General features: G+C 38.2%; 1 protein-coding gene across 1 annotated transcript in view; it reads left to right on the top strand.

Moving 5' to 3' along the window:
- The window catches only part of LOC122802342 (contactin-associated protein-like 5), a 2,566,556-nt gene that overhangs the window by 440,733 nt on the left and 2,105,461 nt on the right, over positions 1–20,362 (top strand). The window contains exon 4 of the mRNA XM_044071980.1: positions 436–620. Coding sequence (XP_043927915.1) covers positions 436–620 — 185 coding nt within the window. The remainder of the gene's footprint in view (positions 1–435; positions 621–20,362) is intronic.

The following is a 20,362-nucleotide window of genomic DNA, read 5'->3' as shown; positions in this document are numbered from 1 at the left end:
GGGCTTTATGGCAGGCACACACTTGCCAATAGGGGCTCATACACCTCTCCCACCATTAGCATGGGTCCATAGGGGTCTGAATATGAGGTAAGATGTGTACAGGTGGATATGAATACAGAAGAAAGTATTTTTGTTCAGCAAGAAATAATGGAAGTGATCTAGATAAAAATAAAGCACAACGTGAGGAGAAGGAGTTATGTAGTTGCAATCAGAAATTAGACAATTCAATATAGATTAAACAAAATACTACCTCGTGAAGAGAGACACTGTGTACCAGAGAATTGTTATTAAAGATAGTAATTCTTAGCAAAACATCATTAAATGACAAGTGTTGTTCTCTGTGTATTATTGTTGGAATTCTTACAGTTTTTTTCCAAGTTATATTGCTGAATGTAGCAAGTAGCCAGACACGTATGTGTTTCCTTCTTTCTTTAGGAGATGCCAGGATACAGTCCTCTGAGAGCCATACAAGTGTGACACTGGGCAGCCTACTGGATGACCAGCACTGGCATTCTGTTCTTATTGAGCGATTCAACAAGCATATTAACTTCACAGTAGATGAGCACACTCAACATTTCCAAACCAGTGGTGACTTTGACTATTTGGATATTGATTATGAGGTATGAACTTACGTATTACTTTATACATGGTTGCCATTTTTCATTCAAATGGAGAAAGTATGACCACTAGAATGTCAACAGCAGTAATGCTACCTTTAAAATATTCCATACGTTTCCTAAACAATCAGAGTGAAAATGATAATAGCACTAACATAAGTAATCCTGTATGTATTAATATAGCAATAACTCACACCTGGATGTGGGCAATGCTGGATTTACTCACAGTTGGTGTGGTCTGGTCACGAGGGCGAAACCTGAGTGGCCAATCAAAGACAACCATGGGTAAATCCACCATTACCCACACCCAGAAGTGGGTTATTGCTATTATACAATGACATTATTTAAGAAAAAAAAGAATTACTTTTCTTAAATAATGGCATTGTATAATGCCTCCTTGCTGCCCTTCCGCAGCTGTCTGGTGTTCTGCGGCAGTTCTGATGTACGCATGCATATGCTTACGCAGTACATCAGAGCTGTGGGCAAAAGCAACCGAGAAAGCAAGATCTCCGTTGCTTTTTACAAACTGTCTCGCTATGTTAAAGGAGATTAACATAGCGAGACAGCTTTAAAAAAAGCAACAGATAATCTCTGTTGCTTTTTCTAAAGCTGTCTCGCTATGTTAAACCCTTTTAACATAGCGAGACACCTTTAAAAAAAGCAATGTAGATAGGAAGATCTCCGTTACTTTTTTAAAGCTGTCTCGCTATGTTAAACTCGTTTAACATAGCGAGACAGCTGTAAAAAAAGAGTTATGATAATGGAAAAAGTCCGGATGACTGGACCTTTTTCCATTACTATAACTCTAATATACAATGTGCACACTGTGCACGTTTTGGAATATTAATGGGGGGTCATTGTATAATGCCTAATTTACAATGTAATAATCTAAAAGTGATACTATTATGTTGTGCATTTAGAATATAGGCATTGCATCCACCTCTAATGTAGGTATTTTTTATCTGAATAATGGTTTAGCAAGTAAGGCACAAACTTAAAGGCTAGAAGTCTGTTTTCTGCACTTATTTGGTGGCTGTGAGTATTATGTGCTGTTCTACTGGAAGCATTGAAAGATTCATGAAGTAAGCAACAGAACAGTGCACTTCACAGGTGTTCATGGGAGCTCATTGTCATTAACATATTTTGATGTTCTTTGCAGTAACACCCACAGTGAGACAACAAGGATAGTTCACAAATACTTGGCTTGAATCCAGTGCAATCCTAGCACAGATAAATGCTTTAAATTGATGTTTTTTTTTGCAATTTTATACTTATGCACTGCAGCTGTACTTTCAAATTATTTCCTGTATTTTTCTGCCTTTTATCACTTTAAAATGCTATGCTTTTCACTGACATTGTTGGTTGTTTCTCTGCATTGTAGTCATTTTAAAAGAGTGTGATTTTAGTTCATTTGTTTGATTGCACTATTTGAATTCATTATGGGCACGCTCTAGTGGGGTTTTACATCAAGAAAAGTTGGTACTGCTTTTCTAATGAAGGTAGAAGGTGGCCTGGTGTGTCTGAGATGGGTATCACACAGGAAGGCTTTAAGTGAGAATGTGTTTTTGGTCAGATAGCTATTTGCTTTGATTAGTCAGTTTCCTCTGCCTCTTTAAATTTGGAGTATTGGCACAGTTCTTGTATCATTTCCACAGAGATCACAAAGACTTGGCTTCTATTCACTGCCACCTAGTACAGATAAGAGTTTTAACTTGATTTTTTTTGCACTGTTATAAGATATTTAAGTGTACTAATGCTGTATTTTAAAATTATTTGTTGCATTTTCCACTCATTACGACTGTAAAGTGGCATGCTTTCCACTGCCCTTCCTGCTGGTTTCTCTGTACTGTAGTTGATTTAAAAGTGTGTGTTTAAGTGAGGCTGTTTAATTGGTCAGAGGGCTATTTGTCTTCTTTATTAAGTTTTCTCTGCTCCTATTAATATGATGCATTTATGAGATGTTGCTTATAAAACAATAGTGGTTAGCAATGCTGCATACACATGCAGGCATACAGAATTTAAATTTTTAATTTAAAACTACCCCTGAAATCTCTACAGTACTCTGTTGCACAAAGATCAACTCACTTGTGAACTAGGGAGCCCCTCCAACGGATTTGGTCTTAAATAGTTCTGATTGTGGCCTGTACTCTTACAGCAAGCAAGCAAGCCACCTGTAAACCTCTCTTGTACCATTCCATTGTAGAACAAGTAATAAGGATCCATCATCATGTTGCTGCTGTCTCTGCAGACAGCCAGATGGATATGGGCATCCTGAGGCAATGTAGCATGTTTATTGACAAACTCTTAATTCTCAAACAAACTGGTATGGTGCATGAGAGAACTAGTTAAATAATATAATTACAGATAAGGCTCTCACATGCAAACACTTGTAATAACAAACAGGATGTCAGTAACACACAATCTAAACCCACATTACATAGTACAGGCCAGACTCATGGACCCAGATGTGCTGAGGTTGTTAAATGTAATCTTCTTATACCATAGAAACCACCCAGACATTGCATAAACAAAATGTGTATTCATTAACCTCAAAGACATCCAACAAAATCAACACCCAACATGACACATATGACTATATCTAATGGTGTCTCAGCGTCTAAGCCCGTAAGGCGCACTGCCACACAACCCAGTATATTGTTCATAGGAAACAACATTATGTGACATATAGATGTCCCACTCACCAGGCTAAGTAAGAAGAAAGTCACAGTCAACTATCTATCAGAGAACAGATCTGGCAGATCATGCACACACATAGGTCATTGAACTGCAAATACAAGTATAACTCAGTCATAATCCATGTGGGTGTAAATAATGAAGCATACCTTTCTATGCTACATGAAGACAGACATGACAGAGTTCTTGGACTATATGTTCCAAGCTGCAATGAGCCTAGAACCAAACATCATTCTACATTCTTTAAGGATGAGGTCACAATATGAAGAGCAAATAATTGACTAGCAATTGGTTTAGGGTATGTGTTTATTTGAAGGGGAAACAATATTTTTCAAACGGGGAGGATAAGGTCGACAGACCACACTGCTTTGCCAAGCATGGTTTGCATCTGACCCCCTGGGATTTTGAATACTGGCTGAAATTTTGGCCACCCCATTACTCCTTTTTTAGGCATTGCCAGTCTGTTATTCCTACCAACATAGCTAAACCAGCCCAGGAAAATCTGAAGGTGCTACTGTTCACTGCCCGGAGTCTAAACAAGAAAAAAAATTCCCTGCAATCTCTCCTCATTAAGGGTTATGTAGATGTCTGTGCAGTTAGTGTAATATGGTTTAGAGCCATGGAGATCACCCCAGTAGAGCAGGGCTGTAATACCCTCCACACATTTAGACCAACTGCTGCACAAAAAGGAAGAAAAGGTAGAACTGTCTCTATTTACATTAAAAACAAAGAACCTCTAGGCTGTTCAGTCAGTATGATGCACTTCAGCTTCTCCATGCACAAATTACCTTAGACAAAGTCCCATGCCATATCCTTGCAAGCTATAGGTTCCCCTCTATTACCCAGGAAAACATAATACATGCTTAAATGTGCTGGAGAAGCTTCCCATTCAAACTGACACCATACTCATGAGTGACTTTAACTACCCTAATATAAAATGGGAACTATACATGACCCAACATGCAGACCCAGCAATTAATGGACTTTGTAACTGAAAACACCTTAGTCCAGTTAGTCTGTACCCCAACTGGGCCACAAACATCCTTGACCTGGTCATCACAAACATGATGGAACACTGCACCCATCCTAGTGTAATATCCTTAGTAGTCAGGTCAGACAGTAAAGCTTCCTCCTTTGAAGTAAAGATAAAACCAGGGACAAAGGCTAACCCAGGCATTTATAGGAATTATTCTAGGGCAAACTTCCTACTACTAAATGATACATTGGCAAAATTCAAGTCACCTCCCTAAACCCTGTCAAATGTTTCTCAGAAAATATCCACATCCGTAACTCACCCAACTATCAGTACAGAACAGGTACTCAAGGTGATCTCCAAGACCAAGAACAATGCATGGATGGGTCCTCATAATATCTCAAGGTGTGAAAAATGAACTGTTGGGACCACTAGAAATACTACTTAACCACAGCCTCCAAACAGGCTTCATACCAAATGAATGGAGGAATGCAATGGTTATTCTGCTGCACAAGGGTTGGCCATCCACAGACCCAGAAAATGATCAGCCTTACTAGCCAGATATGCAAACTAAGGAGAAAATAATCAAGCTATCCTAAATGATGATATAGGTAACCTGCAAATAGTGGACACAAATCAGTCTGGGTGTGTGGGCAGATCTTGCCTACTCATTCTGGTGGACTTCTTTGAGAAGGTCATCAGTGCAATAGACAAGGGCAAAATGGTGCATACTGACTACCTCAATCTGGCCAAGGAAACTGATGTAATACCTCATTAGGACATTGTAGAAAAGCTTACTAAATTAGGTATAAACCCCAGCATCACCTGCTGGAGAGCAGCTGGCTTACAGGCAGGACTCAGCAAGTTAAAACAGGAGACACTTCTTCTCAAAAAGGCAATTTACTGGTGTGGTGACACAGGGTTCAGTGCTGGGGCTGCTCCTGGTTGACATCTACTTCTCTGAGGTAAAGGTTAACATCAAAGGCCTCTGGCCTACCAAGTTTGCATATGATTGGAAACTGGGTGCAGACAGTGAAGCCCCAAGACAGAGATATCCTCAAAAAGATTTGGCACAGACTAATAACTGATGCCAGAGTCATGGTCTCAATATGAAAGAGTACATCATAGTATCTTTTGGGAAAATGGCCACTCCAGCAAATTACTACATTGACACCAGACCCCTAACAGTAGATGCTGTAGTCAGGGATTTGGGAATGCATATAGACAATGATTTGGCATTTAATCATAATTTGTAAGATATAGTGAGGAAATCATTCTGTGTTGCACACCTTATAAGCTGGGGGTATATGGCATCTAAATCCAAACATGTCATTGTTCCTTTGTATTCTGCTGCCATAAGACCAGTCATAGAGTACAATGCTCCCTTCAGTATGTTCATTGCCAGGCATATGTAACAACTGGAGCATCCACAGAGGTTCATCACATTAAGAATAGATGGTGCAGAAAACAAGTCCTTTGTGGAACACCTCAAAGCCTTATCTTTACATTTAGTCTCAAACAGACTATTGAGAAGTTACCTATGCCTCCCTACAAAGCATCAGCATATCCAGCCCTGATAGACCTGTTGTACATCCATAAAACAAATATCATCAGGAACACCCAATCTTGTGACTTAAACCTTTCCTGCAACATCAATAAGACAGGCTGGAGGGACAGGTATGTGTCTTAGTGGCTCCCCCTTCTCTGGAATAGGCTTCCCATCCATGGGAAGCAGAGTTCATCCCAGCACTTATTCAAACAAAACTTGGATCAGTGGATGGGAATCGTAAATTTACACTGGTCTGGCACTTATATCTGGATTAGAGAGAGGAAGCTTGTAAATGCTTGGCCACCCATGCCCAGGCATGCATATCCCAACAAAACCGTTTGGAACCGATACATATCAAACTTTATTGAGAAGCATGGTTAGGCTTACAAAAGGCTCCTTGGAGTGTAATATTCTACTATGATTATGAAATAAAGACTGCTGAACTAGTTTGATCCATGTGATATCACCAGGAGAATAACTTGCAAGGGGGCAGCTTGAATTATCTAGAAGGGCAGTAGTTGCCTGAAATTCAGAAATACGGGGCAAAAGGCCTAAAAAATGCATGCATTTATTTTAAAAAAGTATGCTTCTTTGTTTTTAGCAAACACTGAAGCTGCTGTGTTATATGCAGTAGTATAAGCCAGAGCTATTCAAATTCTCCGATTGCATGGAACTGTTCAACATCTGTAAGATTTTAGCATCCCCAGAGAGCAATGCTGCAGAGGTAGCATTGGTGAGAAACTTAATTTGTATAAGTAGAGGCTCAATTGTTCAGCACTGCTAGTGTGTGTATGGTATTGTTCTTCTGTTCAGGTGGGCAGGGCAACTAAATGAATAAGTGGTACCAGATTGATTCTTCTAACTGAATGTGCTCTTTCTTTTTATTAACACATATGTAAGCAGTTAGAAATGTACACATCTATTCAAGTGGGGTTATGTTTTATTTAATATATGAAACGTGATGCATTTGAAATATGTTCATTTTATCAAATGAAACAGGGTTTGGGATACTGCTGCCATAGCTTGAAAAACAGATAGCATATACTCACAATGTGAACATTGTTATCTAGCTTTAATTAGAACTGAAGCTGAGCTTTCTCTGACCACTTGTACACTGTGGGTTACCTTAATACTATATAATTTTACAAGGTCAGCATTTACCACTTTCGTTCATCTAAGAGCACCATGTCTCTTAGTTTGGAGCACCTAAATGAAGCTAAAAGGGTACAAACGAGTCATCAAATAAAACACCTCTGGTCGGGGATATGTATGCTGGATGTTTTACTAGCTGACCAGTTATCATCTCTGTTATATGCTGCATCTTTAATTTAGTAATTAAGGATAAATGCCATAAAAGAAAAGTCAGTTAAATGTAAGAAGTATCAGCAAAGAATTAGGAGAGTGTGGTGTGGAAATCAGAGACGTATAGCTTGCCTATTATTCATGGTGGTTTAAGACATGCAGCAGTCAGAATTAAAAAAAAATATGACTATACCCCTGGCTGGTACAGACACACTATTGTATATTGTTCTGTTTATTTGGTGAATCTGTTTGTTTATTTCCTTCCTTTGTTAACCAGATAAATAAACTGGTTTTAAACACTGGACATTTTTCAGTCATGACACATGCCAAATGGTATCAACAAACAACGTTATGTCTATGAACAAGAGCAGATTATATAAAAAGACAGTTGTGTACTAGATGTATGCAAAGTAATTAGAGCAATAGTATTATGTATATTATGTTAAATAAAGAGCAAATCTGTGGAAAATTGTAGAGTTTGTGACATAATACTTGAAAGAGGCATTCCATTTCTTACATGGTACTTCCTGTCTAAAACCAACATTAAACAATATTTTTTCTTGGTATAAATCTGGAGCAATGTTATTACTGATATGAAAAAGAGGCATGATTCTGATGGACATTTTCTCTAATTTTTTTTTTTTGTTTCATAAGCAAATGAATCTAAGATGTAGATCCAGATACGTGGATAGCTTTCCAAACATTTTGGAATTTGTTATCCATCAGAAGATTCAGTTATATGAAAAAGTTTGTTATAACACAACAAAATAAGTTTTTCCTGTTTGACACAGCTGAATAGAGAAGCACATAAATTACTGTGCTCCTCCCATAAGAAATAGCAGATGGCACACTGTTCAATTCCTGCCTGCAAACGATGACTTGCAAAATGTGCGTTTGATTAGATTCATCCTAGAAACATACTATTTGTGAAACTTTCTTTCTTGTGTGTATGTATGTATATATATATATATATATATATATATATATATATATATGTGTGTGTGTGTGTGTGTGTGTGTGTGTGTGTATATATATATATATATATATATATATATATATATATATATATATATGTATATATATGTGTGTGTGTGTGTGTGTGTATATATATATATATATATATATATATATATATATATATATATATATATATGGGTCTACTTCTAAACACCGACACGCCGATTCCCCGACACAAAACTCACCGATGCCAAATAACCGACAACACACAAACCCGACACAAACCCGACAACGCAAAACACCGAACACCAAATCACCGACACACGGAACGTAAACAACACGCGACACTACATACCATACACACTAGCCCTGACCCAAACCCTAACCCTAAGGTCCGACACTATCGCACACTTCACCTACCTGCACCCTAACCCTAACTCACTTACACACCCCTAACCCAAGCTCCGACACTAATGTACACATCACCTACCTGCACCCTAACCCTAACTCACTTACACACCCCTAGCCCAAGCTCCGACACTAACGTACACATCACCTACCTGCACCCTAACCCTAACTCGCTTACACACCCCTAGCCCAAGCTCCGACACTAACGTACACATCACCTACCTGCACCCTAACCCTAACTCACTTACCTGACCACTCCTACCTCCGCCACTGTCGCACACTTACCGGGTCGCGATCGCAGATTACCCTTGTCGGTCTTTCCACTGTCGGCGAATCACCCTGTCGGTATAATGCCTGTCGGTCATCTGGCGTCGGTGATTTCCGCGTCGGGGAATCGGCGTTTTGGTCTTTTGAATGGGACCCATATATATATATATATATATATATATATATATATATATATATATATATATACACACACACATATATCTATATATATATATATATATATATATATACACATATACAGACAGGGTCAGGTATGTGCATTTGCCATTGTTACCTGTCTGCTTGTTAACAATGCACACTTCGTATGTTTAAGTTTCCTTGGACAAAACAGAATGGTACTTACACTCACAGTAGCACAGGATCCTAGCAGAATACTAAGCTAATGGCCCAAGAGGGCCTTTTTAAGCCTAGTCTCACTTCTTAGAATTGTTAAAAAGCTGTTGGTCTCATACGTTATATGGGGGTATATAAATTTGGGCGTGAATGGTGGAGGATTTACAAGCTTTCACTCTCTAATACAGACACAGGTGCCAGGCAAGAGGTAAATTTGTTATTCTCCCTCTGGTGATCCAGGTTTTCCTTGAATAAGTGCAGGCAAGACCTTTATTTCACATGGATGAGACATCTGCTCCAGGGAAGTGGCAGCCTCTAAGACACATACCTGTCCCTTTGTCATGTCTGATTTATGTTGCAGGCTAGGTTTAGGATCTGGATCAGGTTTTTCTGGTACTACTTGTTTGTAGACATGCAGCAGGTCCATTTAGGCTACATCAGAAGCTGTTTTCTAGGCTAGGCATAGGTCACCTCTCAGCAGCTTATAAGAGACTGAGTATAAGGACAATGCTTTGATGTGATCCTCTGTGTTTGCTCCAGTTGTTGTATATTAATGGTCAGGTGCATGTCGAAGGGTGCATTGTACTTGATGTTTGATCTTATGAGCACAGAGTACAATGGAATAATGATATCTCTGGACCTGGATGTCACACCCTTGCTTATAATTTGAGCAACATGGAATGATTTTCTTATTACTGTAGACACATGACTGTCAGAAGTCAAGTTGATGACTACATACGTTCCCAAATCCTTGACTACTGGGTTTAGTTTTAGTGGTGTATTATCGGTGTAGTAATTTGCAAGGGTGCTGTCTTACTAAAGGATAATATTATGCACTTCTTAGCACTGAATTTGAGACTATGACTCTGGCACCATTTACTTACTTTTATTTATTTATTTAATATTTTGTTAACTGGGAAAGTCTGACTTGGAACAAAGCCAATTTCCAGCAGACACCTGGGGAAAAATGCTGCAGACGCATGTTTTTGTATTATTACAAATATATTAGTTACTTATTAGTGTATGTCAGACCCTCATGGGGAATGTTTTTGTTTTTGGCAGATTCTGTGACTAGTTGTTTTTGGTGGATTCAGTGACTGGACCTAATTTGCAATCGGGACTAGAACTTCCTGTTCCAGGGACCTAAATATGGCCTGCAGCTTGAACAGGACATGCTGGAGAGACAGATTTGTTTCCCAGTAACTGCCTCATCTTTGGAATAGGCTTTCAATTCGTGTGAAGCAGAGCACCTCTATGACACTATTCAAAAGTAACCTGGACGAGTAGATGGGGCACTGTAAATTCTTAGTGGGGATAGTACCTTCAACCCTCCTGGATGTAGGCAGCCATTAATAAATACAATTCTGGGTACTGACTAGAGTATCTATGGTATTACATTGAGATGAAATGGCTAGGCTTGAAATGACCTCCAGTTTGATAGCCTAGTAACCTCCTATGATCCTATGAATTTAGTCAGCCTGTGGCCTTTAACATTAGCCTTGACTTCAGAAAAGTAGATGCCAAATAGGAGCAGCCACAGTCTGTGCTAGTCACTGGCTTTTCATGGAAGTAGATTCCCTGTTTTAACTTCTTAGGTCCTGTCTCTAAACCAACCAGTTAGCTATCTAGTATGTGACATAGGGGATTATACCTAATTCACTGAGCTTCTCTATGATGCCTGAGTGGGGAATTGTGTCTAATGCTTTGGCCAGGTTGAGATAGGCTGCATGCAGTATTTGCCTTCATTCACTGCTTTGTTGAACTTCTTGAAGAAGCTTACAAGGCTCAGTAGGCATTACCCTCCCTTAATGAAACCAGACTGTGTTGGATCCATTGTCTGAAACTTTCTGATATTGTTATTTATCATGTCCATGATAATTCTTTCCATGACCTTGCATATGAGACTAGTCAGGCTTTTGTGTGAGTGTCAGTGGTGCAATAGGTGGTACACTCACCTTTGTTGCAAAAGGCTGTGGCTTCCATAAACACATCAGTTAGATTGATCGCTGACACTACAGTGCAGCATATGGGGGGGGGGTGCTATACTCCACAGTGTGACATACTACAGATGAAATGTTAAACCAAGGCCCAATTGGCTTGAGCTGATTGTAGCTCTGGTGGATGTGAATAGATCCTTTGGCACCTAATGAATAAACTAGGGGAAGTTCCCTGATGTCTTTGCCAAATTTCCCCTAATAGCATAAACACCATCTTGGGTCTTCTCTGAGAAGTGGCTACTAGCATAGTGGAACTAACCCAGCCAATAAAGAATAAATTCATAAATAAAAAATAAATAAATTATGGGTCAGTAATTTCCTGGATAACAGTTACAGTCTTCCATTAGCTTGGTATGAAGCCTGTTTGGAGGCTATCTGGATAGTGCTTCCAGAGACCCAAAAAGGTCATGTTTTGTGCTATTAAAGAGGCATCCTAGAATATCATTAGGTCTCATTAATGCTAAGTTTTTTGCCTTAGATAGGGCATTGAGGACCTGTTACCTGATGACAGGTGAGGGAGCTATGGCTAGGGGTATTTCCTCAGGCCCTGCATAGGTGGTTGTATTTACAACTAGTATTACACATTCCTGTGTATTGCCTTTGAAGTTTTGGACATAACTGAAGAATGCCTTGAGATTGGCCTTAGTCTCTGAGGCTACTTTTACATCAAATTTGACTTTAGTTAACTTACTGAGTCCCCTGAGTTGATTATTTAGTTTGATGAGTGAACTCTTACCTTGCTGGGCATTGCCGTTCATATTTTTGGACAAGATTTCCTTCCATTTCTTATATAAGCTGTTGATGTTTTGATTCCAGCAGGGTGGCTTGTTTTTTCACTTTGTTGTGATCTTCTTTTGGATAAGTACCACAGCCTCTATGCAGCTGTATACATGATTGTACATGCTTCTTTTGAATGACTCACTGTAGGCAACAGTGTTGCCTGCGTTGGGGGGAGGGGGTTGAAATTTTGCCAGTCTGTCATTTAGAAGTAGAAAGTTTCACCCTGGAATAATTTCTAAAAGTGCCAGGGTTACTTAGTGACCCAAGTTTTATTTTTATTTCAAATGAGACAGTTTTATGGTCTGACCTGACTAGTGAGGATAATATACTTGGGCTGTAATGTTCCCTCAGGTTGGTGATGACTAGGTCTAGGATGTAAAAGCACCTAGTAGTCATATAAACTGCCTGGTTTGGGGTACTTGTGTTTACAAATTCCAGAAATCGCTGTGCCTGCACGTTAGAGGCCATATGTGATTTCCAGTTTATAGTGGGATAGTTAAAGTCACACATAAATATTGTGTTGGGTTGAATGAGGAGTGTCTCCAGTATGTTAAAGTATGAGTTCTGTGTTTCCTGGGACAATGGGGGGGGGGTCCTATAGCTTGCAAAGATATGGTATGGGCTTTGTCAGTGGAAATTCAGGTGTGGAGAAGCTTGGGTGTGCCATACTGTTTGTCCAGCCTTGAGGTGTGTTTGTTTTTGAAATAAATTGAAGCACCTTCAACTTTTATCCCTTCCTGTGCAGTAACAGTTCTATATGAGTGGAAGGCATTAGAGCCCTGCAACGTCAGAGTTCTCTCTGTAGATTTAATCCATGCCTGAATAACTGGACAGACAGCTCCATTATCCAGGGTGAGTAGAGCCTGCAGGGAGTTTCTTGTTTAGATTCCAAACATTGAGCAATAACACTTCTAGATTTTCTTGGGTATGTTTTGTTATGTCAGAAGGCGCAGGAAGTTGGTAATACCTAAAAAAGCACTATGAGGGTAGATAAGGTTTTAGCCAATATTCGAAATCCTAGATGTAACAGATGCAGACCATCTCTGGGAAAACAGTGTGCTGTGTCTACCATTTCTTCCCAGGCTGACAGATATTGTACCCCATTTCAGTGACACCAAAAACTAAGCCAGTTATTAAAATCAGTTGTCTTTTGTTCATATATTGTGGCATCATGCTTGGAGAATGAAGAATGCTGCTGAGTGCTAGGCTTATATCAGCCTGGCAAACATAATGAGAGAGCTACATCATGTCTCTTTTCATATAGCCCAATGAGGTGCATCTCATGTCATTTACTCACACATGGATAATGACTGAGTAATAGTGTAACATAGTGTGTGCTATGATGGCAGCTGACTTTGCTGTGCATTTTGTTTTATTTATGTCACATGTGTAAATTATATTACTTGTTTATAAGTCTATTATGTCCTAAATAATTGTCAACTAAGTGAGTAAAGAGCAAACTGCAAGCATGCTGCATCCTGCCCTTCACGAGACAAAGGACTACAAAAATAATTTGCATAATTTGCAGCCCTTAGTGAGACTTAAACAATTCTTGTTTGTATTTTCAGTTAAATGAAAAAACAATGAGTCTCTGTCATGCTGCTTGTACAAAACATAAAATATTAAATCAGAAAATTAAATGTTTTTTTTTTTTTTTTTTTAAGCTTGAGTAGAACACAGGAAGTGGCCAAAACAGACTTTTTAGATAAAGTAGATGGTCTCATAGCTCTCAAATTATTTTCTTAAGAATCAGGGTCAAGGCTGAAAAGTGAGGGGAGAAAGACCCAAAAAACAAATGTAGTATATTACATTAATTTACTTAGAGAGATAATGGAACAGCAGGTTTTCCATCAACATGAATATTTTTGAAAAATAAAAAGTATGGAAATCTAATGTTTGGCATTATTGATTGATTGTAATCCTCGGGCATTTACTGAAAAATCTAACACTTTAAGAGAGGCAAGCAAAAATATGAGGCAAAATCAGGAAAGGTTGAGAACTGCAGACTCTTTTGAAAGATGGGAAAATATTGCATGGCTTACACCTGGATAGGAAGGTCTCCCAGTCATCAGTGTCACCATGGTGGACTCCACAAAATCTAAGCTTTTCAAATGTGAAAAAAACTTATATGTGGAGAATTGGAGAGTGAATGAATAAGTTGAACCCTTTCACGAGTGCAGTAATAGGGCATGGCTGTCCAACCCATATCTAGTTACTGCAGCAACAACAAGAACACACTCCAAACCATGTGAAATGTGATTTTTTATTTTATTATATAAGCTAAAGCTAGCTATGAAAACAGAATTGCAGCAGATAGTAAAGACAACCACAAGGCCTTCTATAGTTATGTAAAGAATCTCTAAAGCAATACCCATATTTGCTCGGAGCTGTTGCACAATGGCACCTCCTATACCGAGCCAACAAATATTGCCAATATACTAGCCGACAGATTCAGTGCCAGCTTTACTCCTCTCTCCCCCACCAAAGGACCAAACACAATATCATAGATTGCCAGGCGCCCAGTATTACTGCTGCACAGGTTAAAACAGCACTGTCCAAGGCCAAGAATACAGCTTCTATGTGACCTGACAATATCCCTGGCTGTGTTCTACATGAACTACAGAGTGAACTAGCACCTCAATGGTGTACCCTGTTCAATCACAGCCTCACCTCAGGCTTTGTCCCTACCGAATGGCGCACTGTAACAGTCATTCCTCTCCACAAAGGAGGAGCGACTACAGACCCTGGGAACTATCGCCCCCATTAGCCTGACAAGTCTGATATGCAAAGCTGTGGAATGCATCTAATATAGACCCTATGTGTGTGTGTATATATATATATATATATATATGTATATATATATATATATATGTATGTGTGTGTGTGTGTGTGCCTTCTGTGGAATGTTGGGCGCCGGGCTGGCAAGTCAACACTGTAAAACTCCACTGCCAATCATGAGCAGACAGGTGATCTGCTCTGGCAACCCCTAACCAGGAAAAGCTGAAAGAAGAAGATATATTTATATATAAATGTATATAGGTGTGTGTGCGCATATATACAGGTCTCTTCCCTGTTAGCTATAGACATCTGCATGGAACATTCTGTTTAGCATATAGGGGGACGTGGAGTGAAGAATTCCAGATTTTATTAAATACTGAATTGTTAAAAAGAGCAGTCCCAGTAGTTCAGGATTATTTTACATATGGGTAGAAATATTTATTCAATAATAAGCAAAAAAAAAAAAAAAAAAAATCTATCTATCTATATATATATATATATATATATATATATATATATATATATATATATATATATATATAATGTGTGTGTGTGTGTGTGTGTGCGTTTGTGGTACCTGTACAACTCTGCTATGCACACAGATTTTTGTGCTTTTATGTTTCTATAGTGTGACTGCTTCCTTTCATCTGTATTACTCTGCTAAGTGTTTTACTCTATCTTATTCCAACACGATGATTCTTCAGAGTTGCATTAGACCTTTAGTAGTTGCTGCCATCTGTCACTGTAAACTTTATGTGGCTGTCCATAACTTTAACTGCATGTACACTACTTGCACATATTTTTATTTTCTTATCTAGTCTGGTAAAGCAATTACAGCTTTTACTCTGATGATGAAGTACAAAATAGTATTACTTTTGAAAGTGAAAACATACATCTATTGCAACAGCCACTTTTGTTAAAAGTATTAACATGTGCAGCTAAATACATATAAACAGCATTAGAAACACTTAAAAGGTATTAAGAGTCAGCTACGCAATTCAGTTCTTGCATATTTCATGAGCCATTATTAGTTTTTCCTTAAGAGGAATACATTTTTCAGAGATCTCACATTCATGCACTAGGCCAACCAGTGTGTTTCTCTTGGAGGCATCATTTTTAAAGATACAGTACATCTCATGAAATAAATTTTCATTTGCACTCCTTAATGCTACTGCACTTGGCCACTGAATCTAATCACAGAACAAGTAAGGAAGAGAGCACATGCTGTAAGCAAATTCCTCAAATATTCCTTAAACTTTTAGGACTGCTATTTAAGGGAATTAAGGAACTGACCATGTGCACCTGCACTAATTTTTAAAGAGTGACCCAAGATCTAATTTAACATAGATTTACAGAAGGCTGCATAGCATATTCACTTGCACATCAACCAGGCAAACTCTACTTAACATTTTCATTTTTTGTGCATTACCAAGGAAAGAGCACACAAAGAACTATTTCCTTCACCACAGCCAGTATCATACTAGGGCTTCAAAATATAACAGTGAGTAGTATAATGTGCAAAACATTTGTCACCCTATTCTGTTACCCCACTTAATTCACTTACTTTGTAGGTCTCCAGGTTTAATGGATCATGCTCATGCAGTCTCTTATTTCTCTTCAATGCAGTCTTCCCTTTATCAAAGGAACGTTCATTGAGCAGAGGCAGCATGTGTTTCATCATTGGACAGGGGCAGTGTGTGTTTTGTCACTGGACAGCGGCAGCATGTGTTTCATCACCGGACAGAGGCAGTGTGTGTTTCATCACTGGACAGAGGCAACATGTATTGCCATTATTGCACAGAGGCAGCATGTGTTTCATCACTGGACAGAGGCAGTGTGTGTTTTGTCACTGGACAGAGGCAGCATTTGTTTTGTCACCGGACAGAGGCAACGTGTGTTTCATCACTGGACAGAGGCAACATGTATTCCCATCATTGGACAGAGGCAACATGTATTGCCATTATTGCACAGAGGCAGCATGTGTTTCATCACTGGACAGAGGCAGTGTGTGTTTTGTCACTGGACAGAGGCAGCATTTGTTTCGTCACTGGACAGAGGCAGTGTGTGTTTCATCACTGGACAGAGGCAACATGTATTCCCATCATTGGACAGAGGCAACATGTATTGCCATTATTGCACAGAGGCAGCATGTGTTTCATCACTGGACAGAGGCAGTGTGTGTTTTGTCACTGGACAGAGGCAGCATTTGTTTCGTCACTGGACAGAGGCAGTGTGTGTTTCATCAATGGACAGAGGCAACATGTATTCCCATCATTGGACAGAGGCAACATGTATTGCCATTACTGCACAGAGGCAACATGTGTTTCGTCACTGGACAGAGGAAGCATGTGCTTCCTCACTGGACAGAGGCAGCATGTGCTTCCTCACTGGACAGAGGCAGCATGTGCTTCCTCACTAGACAGAGGCAGTGTGGGTTTAATCACTGGAGAGAGGCAGCATGTGTTTCATCACTGGAGAGAGGCAGCGTGTGTTCCCATTATTAGGCAGAAGCAGCTTCTTTTCCCATCAATGGACAGAAGTGCCATGTGTTTCCATCATTGCAGTAGCTTAATCTAATTCCATGCCACAGAAACTAAAACAAGAACTCTGCTGCTCAAAACACTGAAAAGTTCTATCTATAAAGTATTTGTTACTGATCCCCAAGACTATTAAGGAATTTGCCTGTCTTCTAAAATGTTTCCATTCCGTTTAGAAACATGGGAACAAGAGTGTTCATCATGTGATTCAGACTCTTCTCAGTCTTACTTTGTGCATAATAGCAGCAAGCAAGATAACTCACCAGCTATTATTTTCAAAGCATTTTTGATATAGCTAATCGAAAAGAACGTTCCCTGTCTAGATAAATCAATTCAGAATATTTTAAGACTAAAGTATCTTTTGTGCAACAGTGACAGCACCATGAAACAAATCAAGCTAAATGTTAAGATGATCTTGAAAAAAAGGTAAAGGTACAACTGTTTCCAGTTGGTGGTATTAAAAGTTAGGTTTGAAGATAAAACTTGTGTATTCTTTTGTTAAACCACATGGTAGAGAAAAATCAGCAAATGCAAATATTACCAACTGAAAGGGTGGGCAGATCTTTAAAATCCCTTTCAGGAAACAGTTTATGTATGAGCTGTTGACAATTTCATCTTTGCTCACCGTTACCGGAAACTTAATTTCAAAAGTGGTGAGTCAAAAAAAAAAATCTATAAAAATTGAAAAAATCTTTGGAAAAGGGCAATTCTCCCTCCACCTCCAATGGGGAAAAGCACCCCCCCCCCCAGAATTATATACACCAATGCCATAGTTGCAGCAGAATGGAGAAAAAGGGAGAAACCCAGAAAAGTGTGCTACTATCTTGCACATAAAAATACACTGTGATGAAACTCACAGTGATGTGATATATTCACAATGGAGAAGAGAGGTGGAAGAGTCAACAACAACTTGTAGGAATACCCCAAGAACCATCACCTTCAAATAATTCACTTGGCTGACAAGCAGTTTATTCATAGCAAAGCAAGGAAAATGAATGAATTCCTTTTATGCATCAATGAAGGCAGATTTTTTGACATTGCAAATGTACTATGAGCATTGGTATTCTTGGATATCAATGAGCTGTGCTATAGAAATGCCATTTCCACATAATTTTAAAATATTTGTGTGTTTCAGCAACAAAGTCTAAGATGCTAGTAAACATCTTAATAATGCAGGGAATGATGTTCTTATTTCTCCAGCAAAATATTCTTCCCTATTAGGTATGCAATTAAGGCATATTTGAAAGGCCCCTCAGCAATAAATAACTCCACCAATACAAGACTTTCTGCAGTACCTGTACAATTTGTTGCATTTCCATGACAACAGTTTAATGACTCTCTGCTTATCCTTGTAGTAGCTGCTAGTACAAAAAAAACATGAGCTTGGATGTCCAAAAGTGAGACATAAAAATCATCAAATTATGTCTGTCTAATATTTCCATCTCATACTGCACTAGTCTACTGTCTGTGAAAGAGGAGTTGTTTATGCAGTCCAAAGCTAAAAAAGACTATAGTCTTCAGTCAGAATGAACATCCAAAACTACTGCCAAACTATCTGGTAAGCAAGATGCAAATGTCAAAGTAAAAGGATCCCTATGTAAGATATTCCATCATGCTACTAACAGTTTGAAAACGTTGGGGGCAAAGAGTCTTGGAATTAGCAAGTTGGGCACATGAATATTAGACAGTCTTAATTATTAACATTCCATGATTTTCTTCAAGTATGTTTGACATATATTTTTTTGTATTTTACATTGTCATGTGGCAGGTACCATTGTACAGAAGGTACCCCATTGCTGAGATCATAGCTATATACAATGTGCAAACTGTCAGCAACTAACTTGTCTTGTCCTGTGCTTAGGAGAAAGCACATAGCTCAAATATCATTCAGTGAGGTGGGAAATGTATGTCACTTAACCTCAGTCTGAAAGATTTCACACAAACTTATAAGCTTCATTACATTGGACACAGTTTACTGGTATTGTGTGAAACTAATAGAAAGTATTTGTTTGATAACTGACTTATTGACATTTCAAGTGTTTTTTAATAATCACAATTTATACTCAAAATTTTATATAAAACAACATGCAAAAATAAAAAAAACAACAAATGGCCAAATTCAAAACATCCTAAATGAGAGAGAGGATAAATAAAACAAAAGTTTGAATATCCACATTTGCCATCAACAGTCCATTTCAAAACAATTGAAAAAATGTCACATACAATGTTCTATAACAAACAAAGTAATGATTATAAACTGTATATATATATATATATTATTGGGAAACCATTCAGTATCGGCACAAGAAGTTCAAAATCCACTTTGTGGGGTGATAAAAAAAGAGGACATCATAGATGGTGATGGCTACAAATTTAATTATACTAGTCTTTAAAATTTCCATGTACAAAACAGCACAGTTTGTTGGGTTTAGATCACAGCTGAGGAAATTTAATGACTAGGAAAACTTGTCTGAGAGTTTCCATTAGGAATGCAGAAACTTTATAGAAGACTATCATACCTTATGTAATGCATCTCATTTTTAGTCAAATGTTTATTGATAAAATATTTCTCACATGAACTTATTCTTCTCAGGATAACAACGTCTATAATCTGAATTAAATGAACAAACTTCCCATACCAGATTCGAAGAAAGACCACACCAAGTCACAATTATTTATGTTAGTGCTTTTGTTTACTCAAGATAGGCAAACTTCATCAAACAATAAAAAGTAAACCAAAGGGATTCTTAAATATCCCAAATTACATGACATCATCATACTAATTAACAAATTTTCAAACCCTGCCTCCATTTAAAAAGATAACTACAACAAGTCATCATATCATATTAAACCATTCCTAAACATACACATTTAGATATAAACAACATAATGCAGATAAAAATATGTATAAAAAATGTAAACATACAATGATCACGTCACTAGATTAGTTAGGCTTATAAACAAAAACATTCATAAGTTTATTATATACCCAATTGGCCATCTATACATAACAAGATTTCATTCCAGTTCCAAAAGCAAAAAACAAGAAAAGACCGACAATTTAGTCTTGCTGAAGTTAAATTACATTAAATATGAGATATGTAAAAAATTAAAAAAAAAAAAAAAATGTGTGTGTATATATATATATA

The sequence above is a fragment of the Protopterus annectens genome, chromosome 5.part0 (assembly GCF_019279795.1).
Source record: "Protopterus annectens isolate FY-2018-M chromosome 5.part0, PAN1.0, whole genome shotgun sequence".
Lineage (NCBI taxonomy): Eukaryota > Metazoa > Chordata > Ceratodontiformes > Protopteridae > Protopterus > Protopterus annectens.
Note: the sequence above shows the minus strand (reverse complement) of the source record. Positions and strands in the feature narration are given on the sequence as shown.